Here is a 27,705-nt window from a genome sequence, read left to right as displayed (position 1 = left end):
TAGCAGACAAATCAACAACACACCTCTTCCAGTTAATGGCTAATTAACACTATGCTGAACACAGTCCGAAAGATTAACTAAGCCACATCTGTGTCTACTCTCTGACTACTGTTTACCATCATAGCCGAGTGGCTGACAAAAGTAAACGTTTTCCCAGTCCCTACTGATGAATGTTATCTTGTTTCAGGATACATAATACATGCCATTATCCAAAGACACATCTGCTTACCTGTATCTTTCGCTCTTTTCTCCTCTTCTTTTCTCTTTTTTTCTAAACTGAGGACCTTATAGCTTTGACCTTTTCTTGTCCATCTTCCATCAGTAATTTTGCACTCCACTATCAACACCCAACCCCACAACAATATCTAACAGACCTACACCTTAGTGGAATCAGTTTTGTATATGTTTTTTTTCTTCTTCTGGGATTTCAAAACAACCCAGGAAAGAATAATTAATACATAATGGGCTTGATAACATTATGAATTGATAATGTTATGATTGATTGTTATCCATTGATAACATTATGAATGAAATCTGCACTATTTGATAGCAGCACACCCCCTCCCCTTTCGACAGGTTGTGTGTGAGCAGCAGCAAGCAGGTGCACCGAGGGCCCTCACGCTCACTTATATGTGAGTGATAGAATTTAGAAAACACATCGGTGCAAATTATAAGTCTTTATCATAACGTCTTCTGGTTTTGTGTTTGTTGTAGGTCTGTCAACGCGTTAACGCTGTCATTACGATTAATGAAATAAAATTTTTTAACGCAATCAATCTATCTGGTGAGCAAAATAGACAAACTTTGGACAAACTGCCCAAAATGCGTTGACAGAGACATTTCAGGGATTTTGAGTCATTCTCCAGGTGGATTAATTGCATTAATCGTGATGTTAACGTTGGAAGCCCTGGTTTTTTTTGTTTTTATTTGTTTTAGAGAATCCCCCGCTGTCCCGCCCCTCTCCTCCCTGTGCAGCAAGCAGCAGGGGCACCTGGTAAATGGAGGGCGCCCTTATTCCTCGCAAATTGCCAATGCCATGATGCAGCATGGCCCATGTTGCCCATATCAAAAACCGCCACTGATGATGAGTTCCTTGACTATGATTAATGAGACTAGCAAATGGACTTGAATATATAAAACACATGGTTTTACTGCTCTTACTGAGCAATCAGAGCTCATTTAGACTACGAGCCACAGTCACCCAGTGCTTGTTATTCAATGTGTAAGGACATCTCAGAATGTACACTGGTGAACCGGAGAAATAACCACCAATCTTCCAATCATCAGACACAGTTACTCCAGCCAACAATAATATGCACAAAAAGTATTTGAGTAAAAAGTTGGAACTGTTGGAAACACTGTTTTAATGAAATAAGACTTAGTGAGGACAAGAAAAGACAAAATCTGACACGTTTGCTGTTTATATTGTTTATCAAATTGCTCAAGGACTAAAAAACACAAATGTGGAGGATAAACACAGATTCTTCCATTAGTGGTTGAATGATGACCAGAGGTAGAAGAAAACAGACAACTCATCATAATGAGCACTTCTGCGAGACAAACAGCAGTGGAAGAAGCATTCGGGTCAGTTACATTAAAGTAACAACAGCAGTGCAGTTAATCATACTTGCAAAAGCATTAAAATGTTTCCTGTCTGCAGGTCGGGGACTAGGTTTTAGATCCTAGGATCAGAACAGCGCTTCAATGACACAACATGAGGTGATTATACATAAACACACAGAGAAACTGACACTTTATACCTATCGCTCTGACTATGTCTGATCATGCAATAAACGTGTCTTTTTCGATTATACATGTACAAATTATCACAATGTTATATTTTAATGTATTAACATGAAAGAAAATATTCAAAATTAAAGTCCATGGATGATGAATGTCTAACAGTGAAGGTAATTAGAGCATGTCTACTTTATGGGATAAAACACAAGGATAAAAAATAATGCCAGAGTAACACAGAAAATCCTTACTTTTCACAATTGCCCATACATTATGGCATTTCCAAGAAACTAAAATCTTCAGCTCTGATCTGTTAAGTCAAACTCAACTCATAAATAAGATCACCTGAGTAAAATCTGTAGACTCAAGCTGGTGCGCATGCGCACAGAGAATAATCTGATTATTGCTGATTAGAAATAAAAGACACAAAAAAGCCGCTCATGCGTCCTGTAGCTAGCAGTCCTCCTCGCTTTGCATCATGGACAGGAAGAAAGAGCACACGCTGGCCCAAGAGCTGCCGCAGTACTCTTCAGCCGTTTTGCCGTGGTCCGCGCGCCGCCTCATGCACGCTGTCGTTGCAGTGGAGGTGGAGTGAGATGATGGGGGCGGTGAGGGAGGCTGAGTCCCCGGGTCTCCGGACTGAGCGGAGACACGGGAGCTCGAGATGTCCAGCTTGAAGTGCGCACTTCGTGGCGCGCGCTTACACATCCCGGCCCTCACCAGCGCGCGCTCGTCCTTGCACACTTTACCTTGGAGCCGTTTAAGCGCGCGTGCCACCTGCTTCCAAAAGTTTAGGGGCTCGGACAGGTAACCCGGGCAACCCCGGGGTTTGGCGTTGTATTCACAGCGCAGGTCGGCGATCCCGCCTGTGACGCGCGCCTCCGGGTTCTCGCATTTGACCAGTAGCTGGACCGCGTCCCTGACTTCGCTGGCGACCCACGTGCACTGCATCCTTTCCTTTGTGGAGAACTTTCCCCGGCCACCCGCTACACCCACCTTGGACACGGCTCTGTCCGATTTTCGGGCACCGCAGGACAGAGAGACCAGCTGTCCGAGGAAAGCCAGCAGCAGCCAGGGAGCTGAAGCCTTTAGTAGCAGCATGATGTGTTTCAGCAGAGTAACTTTCCATCTGAAAGCAAATATATGTCTATAAATGGTGACACTCAAAAAAAGTGCAGCTGAAATGTCTCAACACCGAGGTGCTGTTCCTAACTTACCGACAATGGCTATAGTTTAGTGTTGCTGTGCGTAAAACTTCTTCTTGTGCTGCTACTGGCGTGCCACATGGCTTTCATACATAGGTACTATCACGCCCACTGCTTCCGTCCAGCACACGCACGCCCCCCCCCCCCCCCCCCCCCCACACACACACACACACACACACAGAGAGAGAGAGAGAGCACTATAGAAATCTAAAAAAGAGAAAATGTGGCAGCAGTTCCTTATCAGATTATGTTTTGCTATGACATGCCCAAAACGGATTTTTCCACCTCTTACAGTGAGTAGAAGTGAAGATGATCAGTGGGTGATGTGTCAGCATGTCAGTACACGTTCTTGGTTGATCCTAAAGAGCCACCATGAGCCTGATTACCATTACAACTCCAACCCTCTGCTGTCTTCAGGAGATACGTCCCCAGATTATGTTCGCAGGTTTTGTGTTTCTTCTTCTTTTTTCCCCTGTTTTTATAAAAAGATTCTTGATCATCTGAAAAGGAGGACAATAAAAATTAAACATGAGGACAATCCATTCTTATGAAAAAAGACTGTATTCTTTGGATCATAACTTTAATTTTCCATGTTAAACTCAAAATACCATTAGGGATTATAAAGCTGCTGATCATAGTTCCCTATAAAGAACCAAATATCCATCTTCCCTTGAGTTGGTGGAGATCAAACACAGAACTAACGGAGTCTTACAGAGAGACCAGAGGCACAAAGTTGCTGTTCTGGATTTTAAATAAGCAAAAGTCTGGTATGAGTTCTCTTGTGATGCACACATATGTGTCTAATCCAGACCAATGTTTTATGGTCTTTTTTATTTTATTTTACTGCATATATTCTGATTTCCCATCATAGGAAAAGATTGTTTTACCTACACAAGTGTAAAATTACATAACTCCATATTACTTGTCTCTAGTAACTGACCACTCCTCATAGCTCACACATGAATTGTTCCCATTTCTTTAGTCGAATCTGTAAAAGAAATACCAGGTAACAGTTTGACAGGCAAAAAAATAGTGTTTTTGCACCAACAAGGTGATTCCCAAAGAGCTATTAGCTGAAAATGTGGCACAAGGTGTGCAGTGAGTCCTTAAAAATATGGGGAAACTGGATAAGAGGAAAGAAGAATCAACAGGCTCAAAAGCAACTGTCCACTGCAGATGAACAGTATCTGAAAGTCACATCCTTAAGAAATGTTGTGCAGTGTCCTCCAAGAGGTTGTACCTTTTTCCCTTTTTTTATAATATAGAGAAGTAAAGGAGGACTCAAGAGTTTTGCACAATACTGTAAATTGTAAATCATTTAAGGTGAGTGGACTGAGATCTGAAGTTTGATAATCAAATTAAGGCAGTGGTAAAATCTAGCTTCTTTCAGCTCAGGCAGCTGGCAAAAATAAAGTCAATTCTTTCACGACAGCACTTTGAGACAGTGATCCACGCCTTTGTTAGCACTCGGCTGGATTACTGTAATGCACTTTATATTGGGGTCAGCGCATCATATATTACTCATCTACAGAGGGTGCAAAATGCTGCAGCTCATCTTTTAACTGGCACTCGAAAGTTTGAGCACATTTCCCCTATTTTAGCTTCACGTCACTGGCTGCCCATTTCTATTAGGATTTATTTTAAAATTCTTTTATTTGCTTTTAAAGCTCTCCATGGCCTAGCCCCATCTTATCTCTCTGAGCTGCCACAGCCTTATACACCCACCCGTTCTCTCAGGTCAGCTGATCAGCTGCTCCTGAATGTACCAGGACTGGGCGTAAACTTAGAGGAGATCGTGCTTTTGCTGTAGCAGCTCCAAAACTGTGGAACGAGCTCCCTTTAGAGATTAGACAGGCCAGTTCTTTACCTGTTTTTAAGTCACTCTTGAAAACCCACCTCTTTACCCTGGCCTTTGACACCACGTGAGATGTTGGTTTTTATTTTTATTTTATTTTTTATTTTAGTCGTTTTTAGTTGATTCGATGCTGTTTTATCTTGTTTTTGTTTTTGTTTTAATATAGGGCTGTTTTAATTTTATGCATTATGTTTTTATTTATTTTTGCTGTTTTCTGTTATTCTATTGTTTTTAACTTATTTTCTGTACAGCACTTTGTTCCTGTGCTGGGTATTTGAAAGTGCCTTATAAATAAAATTGGATTAGATTGGTGAGGACTTGATTTAGAGAGCTATCGTATGCTTTCAGGAAATGATTGCAAGTCAGTGTAAAGTCCTTTAAAGTGATGCAAACTATGACTTTGTGCTTGTTTGTCTCCATGTTTGTTTTGGACACATTTCGGGAAAAATCTCACAGCGAGGACACTTCTGCAGCTCTACAACTTTTTGGTTGCTCCTCTTCACACCTTCATGTCACCACTAGAACAGGGCCCCAATCTGTTTTTGAGCTCCCAGCTCAGCAGCATCATCTTGTGTTCACCACAGGTTAAACAGCCTAAAAACAGATCACAAGTACAGTACTTTCTACTCCACGGTAGTTAAAGGCAAAGATTATACAGAAAGTAAAATGATGAACGATTGACTCCAGCAATAATAGTTGCAGGTTTTTATATTTATATTTGTGCTTCCAATTTCCTCTTTAAATCTGCACACATTCCAGTGTTGTAATTATATTAAATCAGGCCTATAATAAACTATAGAGTTTGTTTTAGTCTTATATTAATACCTGAAACAAATTCTATAGTTTTCTTATGGTCAGAGAGCACAACACGGAGAACACAGCTCTCACTTTGATTTGGCTCGTTGTCATTCTCACTTTTTTTTTGCTTAGCTTACTTAGCTTACAACACATTTAAATTTCAAAGACTTTTTCCTATAGAACTTATAGTAAATGATAGAAATTTGCAATATCACACAGGACTTCTACTTCCTCTTTTTTGCTTATTCCATCTTTGGGACTGAAAAAAAATCAAAGTGCTAAATGTGACGTAACTCTCCCGTCTTTATCAGATTGTGTGTGTGTTTCACGGCCACCACATCCATTTCCACTCGTCTTCGGCATGCGCACAGACCCCCTCTGTTCCTGCACACAGCAGCTCTCAGGACTCAATTCATCAGCTCATACAAAGACGTTTTTAGCTCTGCTCAGACACCTCCTGCACCTCATGGGTTCTTTCAGACTTCGTGTCGCACGGTAGCAGCTTCCCCAGCTGGACAGCAGTCGCGGTGCTCCAGCCGAAGGGTGGAAAGAAACAAGATCTCCTTTTAATAAATGAGCGTGAAAGCTCTCTGCTTTGTTTCAGCTCAGTAGAAGAAGAAACAGAGGGACACAGAAAAGAGGAGGGCCACCACTCGGATTTTATTCTCTTCTGCAATTAAAGCTGGAGGGAATTTTCCATCATATACAAACAGAAACACATGCCTGCTATATTTTCTCCTTTGTCTTGCTGTCATTTTGACACATTCAAAAAAAAAAAAAAGACACTACAGGAAAGAAATCATCTGCTAATTGCACACAGGTGTAGGTCAAGGGTTTTGGTCTCAGTCTGTAGGGTGCTGTAACGCGAGGAGTTCGGAGTTCGATCAAATGACTCCAGGAGCTTCCACACAGAGGTCAAAGATGGAAGTGCGGATGGGGCACTCCAACTGAAATAAAAACAAAAAAGCACTCAGGAACATATTGTACTAGCATTTTCAAACTTAAATGACAAAGAAAAGTCACATTTTCACATTAAAAATGTAAGTTTATAAGCGTGTTCATTGCTAAGATCTCTCCCTCTCTGCCCTTTCTTTTCCTTCATTCGTCACTCACCTGTGGCTGCGGTATCGTCTCAGTTTTGGAACCAGTTGATGACGTAGGTGCAGATGCCTTGGAAGCTCTTCCAGCAGTAATCGGATGCAAGACGGGAAGCTGTGGATTCAGGCAGCTCCGTCGGGTGATCACTGGTTTTCTCAGGCTTAGGAGTAGTCTTCCTGCTCTGACGCCCCTTGCCTGGCTGCTTATTGGGCTTCACAGGTTTAGGAGAAGTAACAGGCTTGGTCTGACCTGGCAGTGCTGGTTTACGTGGTTCCTGAGCGGGCTTGGAGGGCTTCAAGTTGGCTGTTTTGGGCCAGGAGGCCAGCAAGGTCATCTGAGTCTCATCTGGGTATTTCTTGCACATGTGCGGGCGGTAGATTTTAGTTCCCTGGCAGGCGTGGCTCAGTTTCCTCAACTCCCACATCATCTGTGTGAAGTAGTGGCGAGGGTTCTGGTTGTAGGCCCGGCACAGGGTGGGTTTTCCCTGGAAGTCGCAGTAGTAAGAGCGTCCTGGGGTTTGGCCCTTGCAGGAGACACGAAGGCGGGTGTAGTTCTCTGGTGCAGACACCACCATGGTGCAGGAGTCTTTGGTCTTGGTGCTGAATCTGATGGGTTCATCCCAGATGCTGCGCTGCTGCTGCTTGTCATTGTCGCTGCTGTTGTCGGTTTGAGCATTTGAAACACAAACAGCTGCTGCCGAAACCAGCAGCAACAGTCTCAACCCAGCTCTCATGGTGTTCAGCGTGGACTGATGGACGGGCGAGGGCTCAGGGGTGATGTGTCCGCAAAGAAAGTTAAGGTGTGGAAGGACGGAAAGCATGCAACTGGGAATTTATAAAGCTGAAGCTCACAAAGAAGGCATTATTCAGTTAAGCTGAAAAGTTTTAACCCCTCCCTCATGCTACAGACACACACAGAGCAACCACAAGGTTCGTGTGGTATGCTAAAAAAACACCAAGGAGTAACGTATGGAAGGAAAGGGTGAACATAAACTTAGAGATGAAGACAGGAAAAGGAGGGGGGTTGGCTTGTGGGAGCCGAGGGAGAATTAAGAGGTCTGAAGAACACGCATGAGGCCAAATAGCTGCAAGTCATTATGCAGTGTCACATAAGAGGTTCATTGACCATTGATCAGGAGGGGAGAGCAGTGAGGCTCCAGAGCCACACTGCAGGCTCAGGTTACTTGGTGGAGATTTAAGAGTTGATATGTGACTCAGTAAAACAACAAATCTTTAGATGTTTGATGACTTTTGTTGCAGAATTAATTGAAATGGACTTCTAGGATGTCTCTCAAAGTTTCCAAAGATGGTAAATTATGTTTTACTTGCAGTACATATCTTACACTACAGGAGTGTTTTTGGTTGCACCTGGAGAAAATGTTTTATCCTGATAGTTTGAGAGGGTCTGACTGCAAATCTCACATCCGGGGGCACCTCTAGAGTCTGCGGGCGGAGGTAGAGCAGGTCATCTGCTAAGTGGAAGGTCAGCGGTTTGATCCCTGTGGCTCTTCCAGTTAGAGCCGGGAATCTATCTAAAGATAGTGAACTCAAGAAACAGCAGTCCATTTATCATTTACCACATGCACACAGCGACTCTGTTGGCAGCTCTTGCATACATGAGCTGTTAATGTTGTGAGCTGTTTGGATTGAGCGGGCATGGCGTAGGTCTACTGCCTGGTAGTTTAAATTTAAATATCCCCCTTCCCCCCTACTGCATAAGCACTCCCATTCCTTGGGCACCACCAGTCTGGAGAGCCTGAGTTCAAAGTCAGACCAGACTGAAAATTTCCGCATTAGCTAGCGGGTTTGTTTGCTGAGTGAAAGAGTGTGTAAGTGCACGCACAGCCTCAGTGCATTCTGGGAGTTTTTATTTTTATGGCGGTTAGCCTAATGAAGCGGGGAAAAGCTCAGCTGGAAGAAACGCTGAGGATGTGTGTGTGTGGGCTGTCTGCACCATGTTTTCCTATATTTAGTTCTCTTCTCATACGGTGCAACAGCATCACACCACCTCTAACCAGAGATGGGCAGTAACGCGTTACTTCTGATTACTTTTTTCAGGTAACGAGTAAAGTAAGGGATTACTATTGCAAAAACGGTAATTAGATTACCGTTACTTTCCCGTAGGAACGCTGCGTTACTGCGTTACTAAAACAGTGATTTTTTTGCGAGAATGTCTCACGACAGTGACGTAAGCGAGTGCGACGTTAGTGACAACAGCTGTGTGCAGATCAACAATGGATCACATATGGAGTGCAGGAGAGAGTATGAGCGTGCAGCGTTTAAAGCGTGGAAGTACTGACCTTACTTTGAGTTTGATTCCATAAAAAGTGACAAAAACATTAGCGTCCATCGTGCGTGGGAAGAAAACTTCTTTTTACAGCGAAAAAAACCCCTAAACTTCCAAGCAAGCACCGAGTGCGCAACGAGGTAATGGGAAACTCACAGAGAAACTCGCGGATTCTTCAACTGACCGCTGCGGCACACCTGCACCAGGGTAAACCTCCGCCTACTCTACTCCTGCTTTACAGGTGAAAATAGAGCAACAGGGCCGCTGAGTCTTTGATGTTATTTATTTTCTGCTGTGTTTTACTTGCATCTATTTGAAAGAGTGAGTGTAAACACACAAAAAAAATTATTTTATGTGCTGGAATGTGCACAAAATCAGTTTAAATGTTAAACAAATTTCTTCCAGTCAATGTTGCATATAATTAAATTTTTGCTTGATGCATAAAGTTAAAAGGTTAAAACTAATAAAACAAGTTTTAAAAAGAGACTTTTCCATTTGATTACATTTTGTATGATGGATTATGCAGAAAAAGTAGAATTGGGCTGAAAGATCTATCGCTTTATCACCTATTCAGGTTGTAAATAGTGTTTTTAAAAAGTAACTAAGTAACTAAGTAATTAATTACTTTTGAAAATAAGTAATCAGTAAAGTAACGGGATTACTTTTTGGGGGAAGTAATCAGTAATTAGTTACTGATTACTTTTTTCAAGTAACTTGACCAATACTGCCTCTAACACCACCAGCACCATCATCACTTCCTGTGTCTACCTCCAGCTGCTGTGTGCGCATTGCAGTTATATTTTTGTATTTTCTAATTAGCTTTTATTTATTTTTTTTACTTGTTTTAATTCAGTTTAGTTTTCAGGATGGATTTTCTAATTTTCAGTTTAGTTTCCATCTTTTTAATTATTATGGAGCACATGTCAGAGGCCAATTTTCAGAAAATCAGGACAGATGTAATAAGAAAAAACACTTTTAAAAAAGTTCATAGTACCATTTAGCTAAAATATTTTGTCATCTAGTTAACTATAATTCATCTCTGCATGTGCCACATGAGCATCACGTGTCTTCCTGAGCACGTATCAAACTCCTTTTAAGTCATTTTTTAAAGGTTTTGCACACAATAAAACATTTCCTTTATATTTAGAAACGTGTGATTTATGAACCATGTTTATGCAATAAAAAACAGACGACACTGGATTTGAGTTTTTATTTAGAGATTTGCATCCTCACCACAAGCCCAGTTGTGTTTTTCAGACCTTTAATATTGCAGAGGCTTCTGGGAATTTTATTTGACAACACAAGCAACAGGCCCTCATTAACAGTCTGGTGAAACATGATATTTTGTGTGTCATCGCTCCTTAAATCCTGTTAAAACAGCGCTTACCAAACTTTTGAAGCTGATCAAACAAGTTGACAGCCTACATACAGTTTTTATGAACAAACAACAACATAAACAGGAACTTAATTAAATTTAGTTAAATAAAAGCTGATTCAATAGAATAAGCACATGTGTGTATTTAATAGCTTGTAACACTTTGTAGTAAACTGCGCAGTCTTCATGTTTCAAGGATGTACTGAGCCGAGCAGAGCTGCCGCTTTGCTGCTTAAATGAATAATTCAATACCTTTGGTCTCTTTGGTCAAAAACACAGCTGCACAGCTGTTTGGTAGATTCCCATGAGAGATGTGATCTGTGTCAGTTCTGAAAGAAAGCGAGTAGCTACTTTTTTTTTTTTCAAATTGTCAAACCATTCCTTAAATAAACACCTGCTAAGTGAAACCTGTTTGATGCAAATTATGTAAGCTATATTACAAATATTCACAGAGAAAAAGAAAGCTATTACTACAAACCTACTTACATGTTATAAAACAAAGTTTAACAAAAAATATATAAAACTTTCAAAAGACTTGAAAGTGTAAAAACTGTACACTTGTGTTGCCTTGTTTAAAACTGATTATGTAAGTACAAATTGATTCTCTATGCAGCTAAATATGCAGCTGTTGGTGTACATAATAAAATGGTAAAGGGGTCGAGAAAACACTTCATAGGATTTTGCTGGCATTAGTGGTTTTGTCAAATGGCCTGAAGGACTACTGAAAGACGCCTTCATCCCAGAGTTCACGATTGTTCTTCCCTTTTGTCCTTGGAAGTGTTAAAAGATCTGAATCGGAAGCCTAAACAGCCCAGTGATCCTGGAAACGAAGAAAGCTTTTAGAAAAATTAAGTGCACTAAGAGTCAGGTATGAAATATGTGAAGAGATACAGATGAGCGCTTACCACAAAGGGAAGATCAGTTCCAGTTCTCCTGTCCACTGTGGAGGGAAAAGAAAAGGTAATGTTTTATGTTAATGACTGGAACATCAGTCAAATCATCAGGAAGAGCATCTGGAGCTGTTGCGACACCTTGTGACTGTTACTGTCATTGCTATTATTATAAGTTGCAGGGTGAGGGTGATGGGTTTTTTTTAAAACCACATAGTAGATGATTATAAAAAGCAAATGATTTCCTGTGGTCCACACAATGGGAATCACTTCCACAAATCTTTGAAGATTGGAGGGTAAACATGTACACAGGTATACAGGAATTGTATTCATATTTCTATAGCTGAAATATGTGAGAGTTACACACAGAATAATATTTATTAATTTATTTTCCTGTGAGGTTTTCACCTGCACACATTCAAAGCCAGGACTTGTGTTTTGGGGCCTTTACTGTTATTTCACAACTGGTGGGGAAAACACGAGTTTTCCAACATTTTTTTAGTGTTTGAAAATAGTTTTGGGTGCTCTGTTATTCAGAAGGAAACACAAATCAATCATGCAGAGCTACGTGCGTTCGTGACTCCTTCCAGGATTAAACCAGGGACCTTTCAGGAATCTAAAAAATGATTTTCTTGTTTTTTTGTTTTTCCAAATAATAGATTGATTCATTTTTGGTCTTAACACAAGAAAAATGTTTCAGAAAAATAGTGTAGCATTAGGTTTCTTCTGTTTTGTCCTGTTGAGGCTCATTTTCCTTTAACTGGAGAACACAACAGCGCTTCAAACACAAAAGCAAAAGATTTTTCTCTCTTCCTGTGCAGCTTTGACTGAACACTGCATATATCCAAGGATGAAAACTGATCTAATTGAGGCACAATCTGGATGCCTGACACGTGGCAGCATCATGTGGATATAAGCAGTTACCTCCATCACAGAAAACTTCATTTCAGTGGGCTCTGATGTTTGAATGCAGTGATGGATGAAGAAGATAAGAGGGAAGTCAGGAAAAAGAAGGATGTTTTTGTCAAAATGAAATCAGCGTAGTGATGGTGGGATGCTGGATGGTCTTACATGGCTGGTTGTTAGCGTAGCTGTAAGGGTTAGTGGAGTCATCAGTGATCGTCAATACCTCATCAGCAGGGAGAGAGTTCCAGTGGGTCACCAGACTGAGTAGCTCGGGGGGGCAGAGGCCCGAGGGAACCGAGTCAGAGTGTCAGAATAGGGAGAGCTGAATGCACACACACACACACACACACACACACACACACACACACACACACACAGGGAATTCTTTATATCTCTATATGTGGTAAATAAAAATTTACGCTGACAGGACTCCAAATATCCCTCCACCAATTAACACTCCAGCATGCAAGTCAGATTTAGCTCCACGCGGCTCGTACCTGATGGCAAGGTTTCCATGGATATCACACACCTGTTCACCGTGATTACCTGTATTAGCCATACTGCAAGAGAAGAACGAGGGGAGGGGCAGATGAAAAAGGGGAAGACTCCTGTGAAAGTGACAGGGATGGAGTGATCCACAGAGAGCGACGCTCGCATCGGAAAGAAAGAGAGCGCGAGCAGTGATGGGAAAGTCCATGTTAAGAGCTAAAATGCCGAGCTCGTGATTTCAGAAGAAAGAGTGAAAAAGCTCAAGAGATTCGAAGCTGAACAGTCCCGTTCCAAAAAGCGAGTAAGTGTGTGGGAGAAGATGAGAAAGTGCATGAATTATCGATGTTAAAGTGCAACAAGCCATGGGTAAGAGGAGCTGGAGTGAGCGGATACAACACAAGGAGAAAATACGAGGAGAATCCGTGTCCGTGAAAAGGAATAATGGACAGAGAAAAGGAAAGAAAATTATTAATGAATTTGGCTTTGATTTACATCAGAAAAAAACCCAGGAGGATAACGAGGAAGGTTTGGACTCACTCTTCAAAGACGTCCTCTGTGTCCATCCTTCTGTAATACTTGGCCAGTTTGACAGAGAAGATGATGCTGGGGATGAGCAGGATGCAGCAGCTGCCGAGACCAAACCAGAATGTGTTCTGGAAAATAAAAGTACCAGTAATCACATTTTATGCGATTTCATTCATTGCTGTTACTTTTCACTAAACACTGAACTCTTAGTGCTAAAACACTGTCAAAAAGATTTCAAATCTTGATATTAATGTGGGTATAATAAGAACTCATATTTGGCACAATGGCTGTACCCGTTTCTCTGTACCTGACAAAAGTTGCAGAGACTGAAACATTGTGTGGAGGTTATAATATATTTCTACATAACAACAAGACAACGAAACCACTATTTTATTGATTATTATCATTTATGGTCCACCTGCTTCATATTATTCTAACATTATTGTAACACAATACAGTCCTGTGAAAAACTAAGTACACCCTTTCAGTCCATAACTTGTAGAACCATCTTCAGCATCAATAACTTGATACTTTTCCTGTATGAAATTTATTGGGAATTTTGGCCCGATAACACAGGACTCTGTGTGAGAAGTTTGAGTCCAGCTTTATCTGTCACACAGATGGAGTGGAAGTGGAAGATGCCCAGTTCCCGTGGCTCCAAAACAAACCCAATTCATCATCCATCCTCCGCCGTTATGAGGTGTTTGTGCTGCTGTGTTTGGTTTTCATCAAATGTGGTGCTGTGCATTAAATACTTCACTTTGGTCTCTGGTGTCCAGAGGACATTGTTCCAGAAGTCTTGTGGTTTGTTCAGATGTTACTTTGCAAACCTCATCGTGCTGCCATGATCATTTTAGAGGTTAGAGGTTTTGTCCTGCAACCCTTCCTAAAGAAGTCACACTTACTCAGTCTTTTTCTAATCTGAATGTCATGAACTGAGGCCTTTAGAGTCTGAGATGTAGCTCTTGGATTACTTTCAGTCCTTCTGAGCCTGACTTGAGTGTGAGTTTGCTGGGACATCCATTCCTGAGAGATTGCGGCATTGTGTTAACACACATCTGGATATTCAGATGTGTGTTAACACAACACCTGTAACATCCAGACCAACAAACTACCAAAATGTCCGCCTTTGTAATGATCTTCAGACTTGCTGTGGATGAGTAGCAGCATCTGGCTGCAACTGACGACCTTAATTCCTATTGAAGAAGTAAGGGTGTATTTAATTTTTTTAGGGCTGTAGAGAGTCCCATAAAAACATGTTTACCTTAGAAATGTACTGATGTACAAGTTTAAAGTAGACTAAAAGAGTAATTGCAAATGCTTGAGCTAAGGTACTTGTTAATATGCAACAACTCTTAAATCAGGGGACTTTTTATTTGTAATCATCACTGAATGAAATGTCAGGACTGTGACTTTTAAAGACATAATAACATCATGGACCAATGAATTAATAATAAATATACTTGTTGTAGTACTGCTAATGTCACACATTTATGCAGCTGAATTTCACGAACAGAAGCCTAAAATATGTGTGCACACAGACACACACACATGCACACACAAAGCACATCTAAATGTACAGTAGCTGCAGGCAGTGCAAAAATTAAAATCCTGTTTATATTGCTCACAGTCTTTGGCCTGTTTGGGCTCATTAAACTCTCAGGAAGTCGCATGCTTGATATACAGCAAGTATAAAAACATAAACCTTTATAACTCCTCAGGGTCAGGAGTGAAAACACGGAAGAATCCATGTGTGTGTGTAAATCCCCGGCCCAGACACAAAACAGGCTTTATTTAATCTCAGTGTTTGTGAACAACACACCGTTCTCCTCCTAAAACTCTGAGCTCCCCAAACAGTTCACATAAAACCACAGATATATTTTTAGTTTACATCCAGGTACATGAAGGTACATGCACTGTGCAAACAGCTGGGAAAACACACATCCACACATACAGGTAACCACAATGACATCTTACCAGTGAGTCGATTATGAAGCTGCATCCTACTATTTCCATACTGTCCACAATGTTGCTGATGGGTTTACACTGGGCCACCTCTGTAGTTAGCTGTAGGATAAAAACACACATGCTGGCTGATCTCTCTTCAGAATCCACATTTATTCATTAACTTCAAGTTAAATCAGCAGTTCTTAAACCATACTAAAACTTAAACACTAAAACTAAATTAAACACTGACTCAGATAATCAGAAGAGGCAGAGGAAGGATTTACTATACTGCAAATTTTGTACAAAGACACTGAAGAAAACAATAGAGAAAATGGCAGAGTACTCACAGAGTTTTTAACCCATTCTGTGTACTGTTTGAAGTATCCCACCAAGCCCTGCACATACGCCTTTGTTTCCTACAACCAAAAAAATGAAAAACACTCATGAGTACTCACTATGATCACGATTGAGATTTCAAGCTCTGGAGTTCATTTCCCTGTTGGATCAAGATTAGCTCTTTATACACTTTTCTTTAAAATGTAACCTGATTTGAGCACTACGATAATGACGTTCTTGGCCAGTGAATCAAGTTTGGATTGCAAACACAAAAAATATTTATAATAATGTAATCAGTCTGCTTACAATGGGACTCTAATAAGCCACAGAAAAACAAGTCGTCTTTATTCTGAGGCAACACATTTGCTACCAGAGAACAAAATCACAACACCAGTCGCCTCAGAGCCCTTACGATTATAAAGCAAAGACCCTACAATAATAGAGGGAATATTGCAACAATCATACAACCCCTCTATGAGCAAGCATTTGGCAACAGTGGGAAGTAAAAACTCCCTTTTAACAGGAAGAAATCTCCAGCAGAATCAGAGAGGGGGATGAGGGGAAAGAAAAGAGAGAAAAAGGAGACCATAAGGACACAAAGACAAAACGCACACTTTGGGACAATTTAATGATGTGAGTGTTGGTGTAAAAACCCCTGAGAGAAGACAGGAGTGGAGCACAAATGCCCAGTGCATCATGGGAAGTTTGCCTGTTGTGGCATGATTAAAGAGCTTTTTGCTGTGTGTTCAACATTTATCTTTTGATGCTCCATGTCACCATGTTATGTTGAAGCCTTGATCGATGTACCTGCTTCACCACGTGGGAGGCATTATGAGCGATGAGGTACTCTGCTGCATCAATGGCACTCAGGACATTTGTTACTTTGACCTCAGAGAGAAATAAAAGCAAAAGAAATTAGTTCACGAAACGTGGATAGGTTGCTAAGGAAATAATTGTTTACACTGCTATCTGTGGTCTATAACAATAGTTTTCGTATTTACTGGCAGGTCGTTGGATGTCTTCTGTAGCTGTTTGACACTCTGGTGCAGCGTACTCTGTGTGAGAAGATTAAAGCACAAGCAGTCACACGGTGAAACAGACACACGCACAACTCCCTCCTTATTTACAGATACACATCCATCACATCACGCCACCGCTGTCACAACATGAAGGACGTTGCTAAGACAACACACACAAAAAAAGAAAATAAATCACTGTCACAGTGCTGCACATCGACAGCAGCTTACCCGTGCTCTGACATATTTCTGTCACCACATTATGAAAGAAAAGAACAAAAAGAAGGAACACTGAGGAACAGAGCAAAAAACAGACCATGTAGATGTGTTTTGTCCCTGAAGACATTCTCTGTTCATTAAGATTACGTAATTACCACTATTTCCCTATTAAATAATGGTAAAAAAAAAGAAAAAAGCTTAGGTGTAATGCTACATGTTTGCCTCATTCAGTATGTGCAGATGTGCAAATCCTCCCTGGGCCACTTGCCACCAGCTTTCCTGTGCTAGGCCAACTCACAGGTTCTCCTTCTATGTGGGGTGAGACGCTGCTGAAATACGTGCTGTTGTTTTTTACATGAGAGTCACTGCTTCATACTAACTCAAATACTATTATCCTCACCTCCTCAACCCTGTAGGTATCTGTTTTAGTAACAGAAACAGCATTTGGCTCAACCACTGACAGTTTGTTTCATTAATGGGGTCAAAATGATTTTCATTTTACCCAAAAATGGGTAAAAAAATTTACGTTTTTTGTTGTGATGCCTGAAATAAAAAAGCCTCAATTCAAAATCCTCTGTTCATCTAGGACACTGCTAAAGAAAAATAAACAGGTGATCTTCATCGTCTTGGTAGCTGAATATATAAAATAAGCTATGAGAAATAAGTGTTGAACTGTTAATAGTGCTGTTTGTATTTGTGCTGTGGTTAGTTGATTACCATTGCTTGCTCCAGTGGCACCACCTGTTCTCGGTGAATGAATCTAATGCTGCTGGCATGGCCTCTCAGTGCGTTCTCCAGAGCACCACGTGGCTGTAAACAAACACAGTTTTAAGGATACAATATGTTATTACAGATGTATATTGTTTAGGTTCCCATGAAAATGTAGAATAGATTTTGAGTCTTTAACGTAACTAAAAACAAATATTTTGTCATTGTTTTATTATAAGTTTCACTACAAGGGCACATGCAAACATCTCCCTGTGTAACAAGCTCCAGAACCCGAACACGTGGCATAAATGTGTGCAACGTGAACATGAACCCTAAGTTCCTTCAACATGGGTGTCTGACTATATGTTTAGAATTGCCGGTCTAACACGTATATATGACATTCCTGCTGTCAAGTATTAAGTCAAGTACTGCCAGAGATGTGCCATCCTTCATGAAGATGAAATTAAAAAATCCACTTTTAATCAGATCATTTAGACAGATGTGAAGATTCACTTTAGGTCTGTGGTGAGAACCTGACTAATTCAGCAGCTCAAGTGTTCATAATTTTAACCAACTGTGACATCGTGGCTAATAGTTTTTCACCCGTTTTGCATCCACAAGAGAGCAATAGTGGGACCTCTGACTGCCACTGCTCTACAAAAGGCTGTAACCGTGCATGCATACAATATGTTGATGCTGATCTACAACACATGTGCAGACATTAATGACTCACCAGCTGGTCAGCCTGACCCTCCAGGTCGCTACAGAAGGACAGCAGATCTATTAGAGTGACTCCTTTATTTACCTAAAAACCAGGAATTTACACATGAAAGATGGTTAGTATAAAAGGTTTTAGTTAAGGTTTGTTTGGGGGTGGGGGTATTTTTATTAGGGATAGCTTTTAAAGTTGCATAATCACTGTTTCAAATTAAATGCATTTTATTTATGCATATTAACAAAACTGGAAGATGTTATGATTGCATTCAAAATATTTTACATTAAACAAGAAAAATAAAATTAGCAGAATAATGGAAATAATTTTTACTGAGTGTATGCGCATGTAAGCGGAGTGAAGGGCTTTTTGTGCACAGGATATAAAGGAAGTAAACGGTGTGCATCGTGCCATTCAACATAAACACAACCACAGATGCACACAGCTCACCTCAGTGAGATAAACCTGAAAGTCAATCTGTCCAATTCCAGAGTTGGCAAAGTTGATGAGGTTGTCTCTGCCAGCCTGCTCCAGCAGCGTGATGCCCTGCAGGTCCACCTGCACACTATCAAACACTTTGGCCAGGTCCCTGTTGTACTGTTGTGAAACACATGTGTAGAGTCAAACTACCATTCACCTTCTGCCATCAATGCACCTGTAATGGTGACATACAGTAACATAGCTCTTACCACTGTTCTGTTGAGGAAGGAGTTAATGTTGAACATGGTCTCCAGCTGCAGAGCGTGATACAGACCGTTGTTGTCATAGCACTCCCTGTGAGACAAAACCATGATCATCACAAACACAGTGCTGTGATGTTTTCTGCTTAACTACAGGTAATGAGTTTCTTACAAAAACAACTAGAAAAATGGATTCATTACTTTTTCGTGATAACTTAAATGTTACCTGTACATGCCGCCTAGAGTTAAATCAATATTTGGATTCTGGAAAAGCATCCCAGGAAGGAAGTTCCTCTTTTCAGGATGGACCAGGAACGGCGTATCAATGATCTACAGACACACACACACAGTTTAAGAAAGCAGTGTTGGCCATTTTACGGCTCAGATAAAAGGTGAAAATAATAAAATCTCCAGCAGAATAAAAATAAAAGACAAAAGAGAGTTAACACCTTAAACAGTTGTCTGTTAGCCAGAGGTTCACATATCAGCTTTTCCACATTGCCCCCGACAACAAACAGGGTGGTAACGATGACCATCAGCACCCAGGCAAAGATAAACGAGAAGCCAACACCACTGCAAGAGTAAAAAACAGACTCTGAGAGACAAAAATAATATTTTTGCTGTTATTTCCCACCATATATCACAAGAGATAATCCCGTAAGAGTCCACTTTTGATAAAACCAGTATTAATGTGAAGAAACTCTCTGAACTTGAGACCTTTCTATAATTATTTCATGCATTTACTGTTAAATTTAATCTTATTTGAAGAACACTATTGTGAGTCTTCATTTTTTGTAAAGTAAACCTGTACTCAGTGCTTATAATGCTTCCTTTGTTATATGACTGTAAGCTAAATGGATCACAGCCACTTTTACAGTTTGAACTCCACCCTGAAAAAAAGATCCCTGAGTGATGCCTTCAGGCGAGTGAGTGTTGTGATGGAAACCTACGCCATCAGCAGGTTTCCCCCAGTGTTCGACAGGCAGCCGCGGGTGGTCGGGCTAGCTTGCTTGTCGTAGCCACAGTTACCACACAGCAGGCCGAGGATGTTAAAGGCCATCACCAAGACGACCATGCAGAGCACCGCCACGCAGGCGATCCACCTGAAGGTTAGACAGAGAGGTTTACCCACTTTAACCTAATTCATTGTAACCTAGAGTGAGATTATTTCTCACAAGCTGTTCAACTAGTTTGGTTCTTTTTATTTATTTATTTTTTAAAAGCAGTGAGAAGGACCGTGTGTTATAACTAGAGCTGAACCTTAACAGCCTTGTTTCTATCTATGACGTTTTAACATCCTCACATTTTCTTAATAGATTTTTAAAGAGAAACACACAAACCTGTAAAAATCCATCTGATCGATTTGGGGGTAATAGGACTCAATAGCTTTGTGTCTTTCATTTAGGAAAATGGTGAAATTTGCCAGAGAAGCTTCCACGGGGAACATCTTGGAGAAGCCGGTGATCTCTGCACCGATCTTATCCAGCATCCCCTTTACTCCTACAAACACAATTGTAACAATAAATAAGTCAGACAGAAATAAACTGGAAGGCTGGGGGTTTTAAGGTGAAGTGAAAAAGGGATAATGTGTCTGACACAGAAGAGAAAAACTTACGAGGCAGAGCTGCAGTTTCATCATCCACAAGTATGCAGACAGAGATGAAAGAAGAACATGAAACACTTTATACTCACTCTTATCTCATTTACAAAACAGAGCTCTAGCTCACACACACACACGCACGCACGCACGCACGCACACACACACACACACGCACGCACGCACGCACGCACACACGTGTACCTGCAACAATGTTTTTTGTTTGCTCTTTAACCAGTCTTGGCGTGTCGTTAAAGGATGCGTAACCCTGTAGATGAACAGAATAAGAGAAAAGAAAGATGACAGGTGAGACAAAAAGTTTTAGCATGGACAAGATGATGATGCTGAGTGAGAGACGGCCACTAACCTTTTGTACAATGTTGCTGAGATCTGTTTTCAGGACAGTATTGACATTGGCCAAGGCATGATTAACATCTGGGATCTGACAGACAGGAAAAAGAAGCAGAGTAAACCTGGAGATATTTCTCACGGTTAAAATGTTCCAGTATTAGATGGCATATTGCTTCTTATCACCTTGGAGAAGTCAGCATTGATTCCCAGCTGGGACAGTGTGGAGCGGATGGTGTTACAGGTATGTGACACAGCTCCGTTCGTGCAGGCGGGGTCGGACAGGGTGTTGGACAGAGAGGCGCGCTCTCCTGACAGGCTGGCCTGAAGCTTCCCCACCCCGTCCTGCAGCACCTCCAAGGACGAGCTGACGTTCTCCAGGGCCTCTTTGGTCTCCCGCATGGCTACAAACAACAAGCAATATGACACACAGTGAAACTACTTTTTCTTGAGACAACAGCATGCTGGGCTTTTTTACACCGACCACAGAGGCACAACCCACAGAGGAAAACTATAACAAAAAACAGTTTCCAACTTAACACAAAGGTTCAGAATCACCATCTGCTTCTAACACTTTTGCAGACACAGCTACGAACACTGCACCACTGAGTCCCACTCAGCTCACTTTACCTTTGATGGCACTCTCAACTTTTGCTTTAGACAAAAGAAAATGTGAGAGAATCATAGAGGGGAAAAAAGAAAGAAAAAGAAATGAAAATTAAATGGTGAGTACTTTTCCTTAAAGACTGTCTTTAGTATTAAACCCACAAGAGAAGTTGTGGCATTTAAATGGCATTAGCTGTAACCGTAGCAACTACTTAAAAAACTCCTGATTTTATTAGAAACTTAAATTTGCTACAAAATTTAAAATTTTATGTGTATTACAGTACATCTTTTAAAAAGAACAACTGAGTTTTGTTTAAGAACTTGCACACTGGTTTGTGAGTCCGAGTTGTGTAATCTCAACGGGAGGTTTATACAGAGACGTTACCTCCTGCCATACGCAGGGCGGTGTCCAGCGAAGGAATCACTGATTTCTCCAGCTGAATGTGGATCCTACCCCCCAGCAAAGGGCCAATGTCTGTGAGGAAGCACAGAAAGGTCAGAAAGTTCAGCACAGTTATGTAAAGTGAGAGATATCAGACAAACACTGTGTGCAAACATGCAGGGTCGAGCTTACTGTCGAGGTCTGACAGGACTTTGTTCTTGGCTGTGGTGTACTGGGCTGTCAGGTAATCGACTTGCTGCAGCAGGAGACACACAGTATTAATAGATATTAGTTATATTATATTATTGGCTTTTGTTTTTTCAAAAATAAACGGGTTATTGTGAGGACATACTGCAGGCGTGTTGTTAGCGAACGTCTTCAGGTCTCTCATGTTGGTGTTAATGAGCCGCCGAGTGCTTTTGACCTGTGAGCTGATGTTGTGGTTTGCGGCGAGAGCAATGAGAACACCCACACTGAAAAACACATGCAGGATCAATTAGGAGAAGAGCAGTGCAGTGACCACACTTTAACAGCAGAGAGCAGCACAGCTACATAATGGGGACTCCTGCATTATGAGTTTTAATTCTTGCTCACTGAAGATTCAACTCTGCCCTCCACAGTTAGTGATGTAAGAAAAACTGTACGGCTGAGTGTACAAGCTAAACATGCAAAGTGAAGCTAAGCATTAGGATTATGTGGTTAGAATTCACTGTGATTCACTGCAAAAACACCTTATTAGTTTTACAGTAGTGATATTTTAGACTTTCTGTAACAAACAAAAACAATGTAGAAACAGTAAAAAAACAAATCAACAAAAGCAACCAACTGGTTATATTGTTCTTTGGATGTGAGCATTCACATTTGTGCTGTGAAAGGACTCATTCAGATGGCGAGGCCTCTCATGGTCAGCCAAGTAATATCGGTAACACATAACTGTCCTCCACATTTAAATCAAATTTCAGTGGGCTTGCCTCTTCCACACAGCAGGTACTCCGCATGCTCTCTGCATATGAGCAAATAAAGTTATTGGACATTTTTTTTACCCCACATAAAGGAAAGCATTTTTACATATGTGAAAAATTATACGTGTAAATATGTGGCGCCAACATTGACCTGCTGAGATCTGTTCATTATTACAAGGGTTGTTAACTTTTTGGTCAGACTGCTTTCAGGAGCATTTTTGTTCATATTTTAAGTCGTAACTAATTTTAACGAATAGTCTGGCATGACACCTGATAGTCTTTTAGCTTGTAGGTTGTAATCTATTTGAGAAAACAGATAACTTGTGTAACGTTTTGGGTTCATATGCAGTGAAGAAAGCTATCCAAACCTACCTGGCACCATGTAATTTGACCCCTAAGCCTAATAACTGGTTGTGGCACCTTTGGCAGCAAGAGCTGCAATCAAGTGTTTGTGATAAATGGCAATGGGTCTTTCACATCACTGTGGAGGAATTTGGCCCACCCTTCTTTATTTAATTGTTTTGATTTGGTCACATCTGAGGGTTTTCAAGCATGAATGGCCTCTTATATGATTTTTGAGCCATTCAAAGGTGAGCTTGCTGGCAGGGATGGGAATCGAGAACCAGTTCTGTACAAGAACCGTTTCCCAGTAGTCAAATTCTTTGGAATTGTTAGTCTGTTTGCCTATCAATACCATTTACCGGTTTCTGCAGCAGTTCAATCAGCTAATTTCAGTTTGTGTGCCGGAGATGGAAGATAGTGGTACGGTCTACAGCCTGGATATAGTCATTACATTTAGTTTTACTACACAAAAGGACAAGAGCACGATGGTAAAGTGGAAACTGCATCCAGGTCAGAAAAAAAACGCATTATGCTGCCAACACAACTTCGGCTCCTTGCAAGCACCTGCACAGACAGCATGCTAATGCTAAGCTAGCCAAGAACCCAGAGTGATGCTATAAAGCTGACTGAATGCTGACCTCAGCCCAGCAACCAGACCCTGAACTTCAACAGATAACAAAAGCAGTAATGAGCAATCAGGCTTGTAGATGCAGTTTCCATCTGTTTATTGACTGACATATGTCAATGACTTTGTTTTTCAGCTGTTTTTGAGTTTCTTTAGATCGTGGTATGATGTGTTGCTTTTTCAGATTTTTTAGTCTACTTCACTTTGTCAGGCAGATTCTGTTTATTTCTATTTAACCTCTATTTATGCAGGTATTCCCCTTGAGAATCAATGTCTCATTTACAAAAGAGACCTGTTTCTGACAAACATATTAAAATTACAACAATAAAATTTAAATTTTCTAATGTTTACACAGTTGTATCAAAAACAGGTGCTTTAAACAAGTGTTTAAATGATTTCATGATTCAGCAGGTCTGGCAATAATCATAGCTGGAAATGACTAATGAAATTATACTCCAATGTGATTCATTGGAGTTAATTCATGATTTAGAAAAGGGGCAATGATTTTTTTGCATAGGGCCAGGTAGGTTTGGATAGCCTTTTCCCTTAAAAATTGAAAGAATCATTTAAAATCTGCATTTTGTGTTTATTCTGGTTACTGTGATCATTTTTAATCATCAAAATGTCTTTGATGATCTGAAGTGTGGATGTGTGACAAATATGCAAAAATAACAAATCACCGCAGAAGGTGAAATCTTACAGGTACTTCGCAATACAGAAATCAAAGTAGAGGAGAACCAGTGTCATTAAAATCATCCTCATTTTGGAGTATAGCAGACTGATAATGATAAAAACTGTGAAGAAGAGGAATGACGACTCACATGATGAAGATGGTTGTAGCAACCAGCGAGGCGGTATAGAAACCTCTGTGACAGTCTGCATTTTTCCTCTGTCTCTGATGCATCTCCCCTCCACAGTTATCACAGCATCGACACATGCAGAAGCACATAGCTATGACGGGGATAAGGACCACAAACACGACGCCGAAGGTTGCACATGTGAGAAATCCGGACTCGTACTGGATCCACTGCGGGAGGAGAGCATTCACCCAGTTATCAATCTGCTCTCTGCCCTTTACTTTTGACAGAGATATGCAGTGAAAGCTGTGTTGAGAGGAGTTTACCTGCAGCAACAAGACGACGTTTTCTGGCTGGAGCACCAAACCAGATGTGGAGGTGTGCAGAAATCACACAAGCATGAACAAAAAGAAGACATGCAAACCAGGTCAATGTGACAACAGAGGGATTAAAAAAAGGAGAATCCTCATTTCTAAATGAATAAAGTTTTTCATGATGTGACACAGTCACTTTGTGGTTCCTGCTGTGAAGTGATATTTTAATTTCATTAAAATTATCCAAACACATAAAACTAATAAACTTTAAAGTGAGACACAAAACATGTTTTTTTCATACACTGCTCAATTGTTTTGTGTAAGTATAAAATTAGATAGTGCTTCTTTTAAAGATTTAAATTAAATAAATTAAATTTAAATTATACTTCACAGTGACGTGTCATCTACTAGTAATTTGTGAGCAGTGTGCCCCCAATACAATTGCAAAAACCTGCAAGTACACAATTTAGAAACCCAATGGTCTAACGTCCATTCAAAATATGTTACTGTATCAGAAGAGCATGTGGGGGTTCTGTGGAGGGTAATTGGGGTGGCTACAGCTCGGGAGGTAGAGAAGGTCATCTGTTAATTGGAAGGTTGGTGGTTGGATCCCAGGCTGCTCTTGTCTGCATACCTCAGCATCCTTGGGCAAGATACTGAACCGTGATCCATTCATCATGGGAAAGTTATAAAGCACTTCAGTGTAAAAAGCAAGTGCTTGTAAGAATGAGGCATGTTTTACAAAGTGCTCTCAGTATTCAAGTAGAATAGAAAAGCACTATAAAAGAACCAGTTCATTACCATTTGCTAGTAATTTTAACACTTAACATACCTTTCTCCATTCCTCTATTTTGATTCCACCCATGTTTTGCTGAATGACTTTGACAATGAGATCTGCAAAAAAAAAAAAAAAAGAACACACACATACAGACGAGTGCTTACATACAGAAAAACTGCTGCACAGAGTAGATGCTGTGTTTCAGTGATTTACAGGCAGGTACGTGATGACAAGCAAAGTTGGAGAGGGTAAAAAAGAATCCATTTATGTGCTCACAAGCAGACAATGCGGATTACGTGGGATCGTTTTTTAATTTCCGAGGAGAGGACGGCACTGAGACCGTGTTTCAGTGTTTTAACGGGAGCTGTTTGAATTGTGTAGTTTGTCACCAGTGACTTCAGTTCAGTCCAGCTGTCTGTGTTTACTGTATATAGGTCAGCCAGCGCTAAGCCTACCTGCAGTGTGACTCACAGCAGTGTTACTCAGCATGTAAAAGATGATTACGATATGCTTCTATGGACACAAGCTCACACATACATATTACATGTATGCCTATTTGACAGCATTAAAAGCAGGATATCTGTGCCACGTATAGATACAATCACATCCAAGCGTTCCAACACACTCACATCAAAATACTGTATTTGACAACTCAGCAGAGGTTATTTGAAGTTGTACAATTAAATGACTTCACAGCGTTTGTTTGCCAGATTTCTCACATTAAATCAGTAGTTCACAATTTCTTTTTTCGGGTCTCACTTCAAAAAGATACAAATGTCGTTTACACACATTATTTAACTCAAACACTCAAACGGCTTTATTAAAGTTTTGCATTTTTCTTATTAGTTTTTATTTCTGTTTAAAGTTTTTGTTTCCAGACAGTCTCCGGAGTGGGTTTAGTTTGTATTCTTTTCAGTGTAGGGTTTAGTCTTTAATTATTCTAATATGACAGGTGATTGTCATGGGCAACCTATTAGACATACAGAGTACAACAGAAAACAAAACAACACTTTATGAAAGCAGCTGACTCTCAGTCCTCTAGAGATCTCAAATCTCGGTAGACATTTGCATCTGGGCCTTGTTCGGCATGTGCTGATACATTTCAATCACATAGTAGCTCATGATCCAGTACAACTCCCAGGCAACCCTAATGTGAAGTACAGAAGGAAAGTTATGTTTTTCAAGTATTGCACAAACTAATGAGAATTAAAATCTACTGAGAAGTGAAGGAGTCCTGTAAACAGTCATATCTTGTTTCACTAAAATCTGACCAGTACTCTAGGAGGAGGAGTGGTTCTTGTGAAAATGGTGAAAAGCTCCTAGGAAACAACAAAAATACGATCTTGAGCATAATTTGGGTGAAGACTCATTAAGTGATTAAAAACAATCGGACTAAAAATCAGTCCTTGTGCCGGGTGGGCTGAAACTAAAAGTGAGAGCATTTCCACTACTTTTACTTTGTTGTTAGTAGGGGTGCAACGATATTCGTATCGATATTGAACCGTTCGATGCAGTGCTTTCGGTTCGGTACGCATATGTATCGAACAATACAACATTTGTAATTTATTTTATCAATTTTCCTTCTGACGATGCTGTCTGTGTTGAGCGCTCAGTGAATCTGTGTTCGACTACTCCGCCTAGGCTGCACTGTCCAGTGCAGATCCACTGAGGGCTCAACACAGACAGCATAGTCAGAAGGAAGAGCGCAGGGCAAGCTAGCGAGACAGAAGTTAAGCTCTCCTTTTAACATGGACCTCCCCCACTCTCATTCAGATCTGGCGTTTGGAATTATTTTGGTTTTCATGTGACGTATGACCCTGAAGGTAAGCGAGTCATGGACTAAAGTAAAACAGTATGTTGGATGTGCCATGCAATGCTCAATTACATTGGTGTGAACTAGTGTGTTAGCGCAGTTAGCTCGTTAACGTGTTGGCCGTCTAGCCCCATGCACGGAGCGATCGGCGGTAGCTCGTTAACGGAGATTTGCCGTGTTGTGGCGTTAAGGTCATTTCAACGAGATTAACCTGAAAGCACTAGTGGGAACACAACGAATATGACTGCACATTTACGCCGACATCATCCTAGTGCAAAGACAAAAACAACAAGCGTGCTACTAACTTTAGCCGAGTCATTTAGACAGCTGTTAGCACATGATTCTCCTTATGCTGCTGA

General features: G+C 40.7%; 3 protein-coding genes across 5 annotated transcripts in view; all 3 read right to left on the bottom strand.

Annotated features, from left to right (window-relative positions):
* Positions 1-1,354: 1,354 nt before the first annotated feature.
* Positions 1,355-3,067, bottom strand: LOC146667851 (fibroblast growth factor-binding protein 1-like). Its single transcript, XM_085408532.1, has 2 exons — positions 2,955-3,067; positions 1,355-2,866 (listed from the first exon to the last, which is right to left on the bottom strand). Exon 2 carries the CDS (start codon positions 2,836-2,838, stop codon positions 2,191-2,193), a length of 648 nt encoding a protein of 215 aa, XP_085264658.1. The 5' UTR covers positions 2,839-2,866; positions 2,955-3,067; the 3' UTR covers positions 1,355-2,190.
* Positions 3,068-6,207: 3,140 nt separating this feature from the next.
* Positions 6,208-7,612, bottom strand: fgfbp2b (fibroblast growth factor binding protein 2b). Its single transcript, XM_085408531.1, has 2 exons — positions 6,709-7,612; positions 6,208-6,542 (listed from the first exon to the last, which is right to left on the bottom strand). Exon 1 carries the CDS (start codon positions 7,511-7,513, stop codon positions 6,728-6,730), a length of 786 nt encoding a protein of 261 aa, XP_085264657.1. The 5' UTR covers positions 7,514-7,612; the 3' UTR covers positions 6,208-6,542; positions 6,709-6,727.
* A 2,569-nt stretch (positions 7,613-10,181) lies between these two features.
* prom1b (prominin 1 b) overlaps positions 10,182-27,705 on the bottom strand; it is a 30,115-nt gene continuing 12,591 nt past the window's right edge. Inside the window, exons 2-28 of one of the 3 annotated variants that reach the window (XM_085409567.1) lie at positions 25,588-25,649; positions 24,768-24,794; positions 24,466-24,671; positions 22,068-22,188; positions 21,908-21,971; positions 21,719-21,808; positions 21,358-21,381; positions 20,914-21,131; positions 20,747-20,821; positions 20,584-20,647; positions 20,398-20,406; positions 20,123-20,282; positions 19,733-19,885; positions 19,232-19,355; positions 19,009-19,112; positions 18,792-18,876; positions 18,553-18,699; positions 18,124-18,195; positions 17,400-17,492; positions 16,695-16,712; positions 16,449-16,502; positions 16,255-16,335; positions 15,459-15,527; positions 15,142-15,231; positions 13,177-13,292; positions 11,260-11,294; positions 10,182-11,174 (exon numbers count right to left, since the gene is read on the bottom strand). In XM_085409567.1, coding sequence (XP_085265693.1) covers positions 11,273-11,294; positions 13,177-13,292; positions 15,142-15,231; positions 15,459-15,527; positions 16,255-16,335; positions 16,449-16,502; positions 16,695-16,712; positions 17,400-17,492; positions 18,124-18,195; positions 18,553-18,699; positions 18,792-18,876; positions 19,009-19,112; positions 19,232-19,355; positions 19,733-19,885; positions 20,123-20,282; positions 20,398-20,406; positions 20,584-20,647; positions 20,747-20,821; positions 20,914-21,131; positions 21,358-21,381; positions 21,719-21,808; positions 21,908-21,971; positions 22,068-22,188; positions 24,466-24,671; positions 24,768-24,794; positions 25,588-25,649 — 2,348 coding nt within the window. In that variant the 3' untranslated portion in view covers positions 10,182-11,174; positions 11,260-11,272. Of the gene's footprint in view, positions 11,175-11,259; positions 11,295-12,485; positions 12,711-13,172; positions 13,293-15,141; positions 15,232-15,458; positions 15,528-16,254; positions 16,336-16,448; positions 16,503-16,694; positions 16,713-17,399; positions 17,493-18,123; positions 18,196-18,552; positions 18,700-18,791; positions 18,877-19,008; positions 19,113-19,231; positions 19,356-19,732; positions 19,886-20,122; positions 20,283-20,397; positions 20,407-20,583; positions 20,648-20,746; positions 20,822-20,913; positions 21,132-21,357; positions 21,382-21,718; positions 21,809-21,907; positions 21,972-22,067; positions 22,189-24,465; positions 24,672-24,767; positions 24,795-25,587; positions 25,650-27,705 lie in introns of those variants that run through there. The other 2 variants (XM_085409566.1, XM_085409568.1) reach the window with 2 other exon arrangements.

Source organism: Rhamphochromis longiceps, linkage group LG6 (genome assembly GCF_057381845.1).
Source record: "Rhamphochromis longiceps isolate RC_006_pf linkage group LG6, R_longiceps_female_GT1.1, whole genome shotgun sequence".
Classification (NCBI taxonomy): Eukaryota; Metazoa; Chordata; class Actinopteri; order Cichliformes; family Cichlidae; genus Rhamphochromis; species Rhamphochromis longiceps.
The sequence above is the reverse complement of the archived record's forward strand: the minus strand, read 5'-3'. Positions and strand labels throughout refer to the sequence as shown.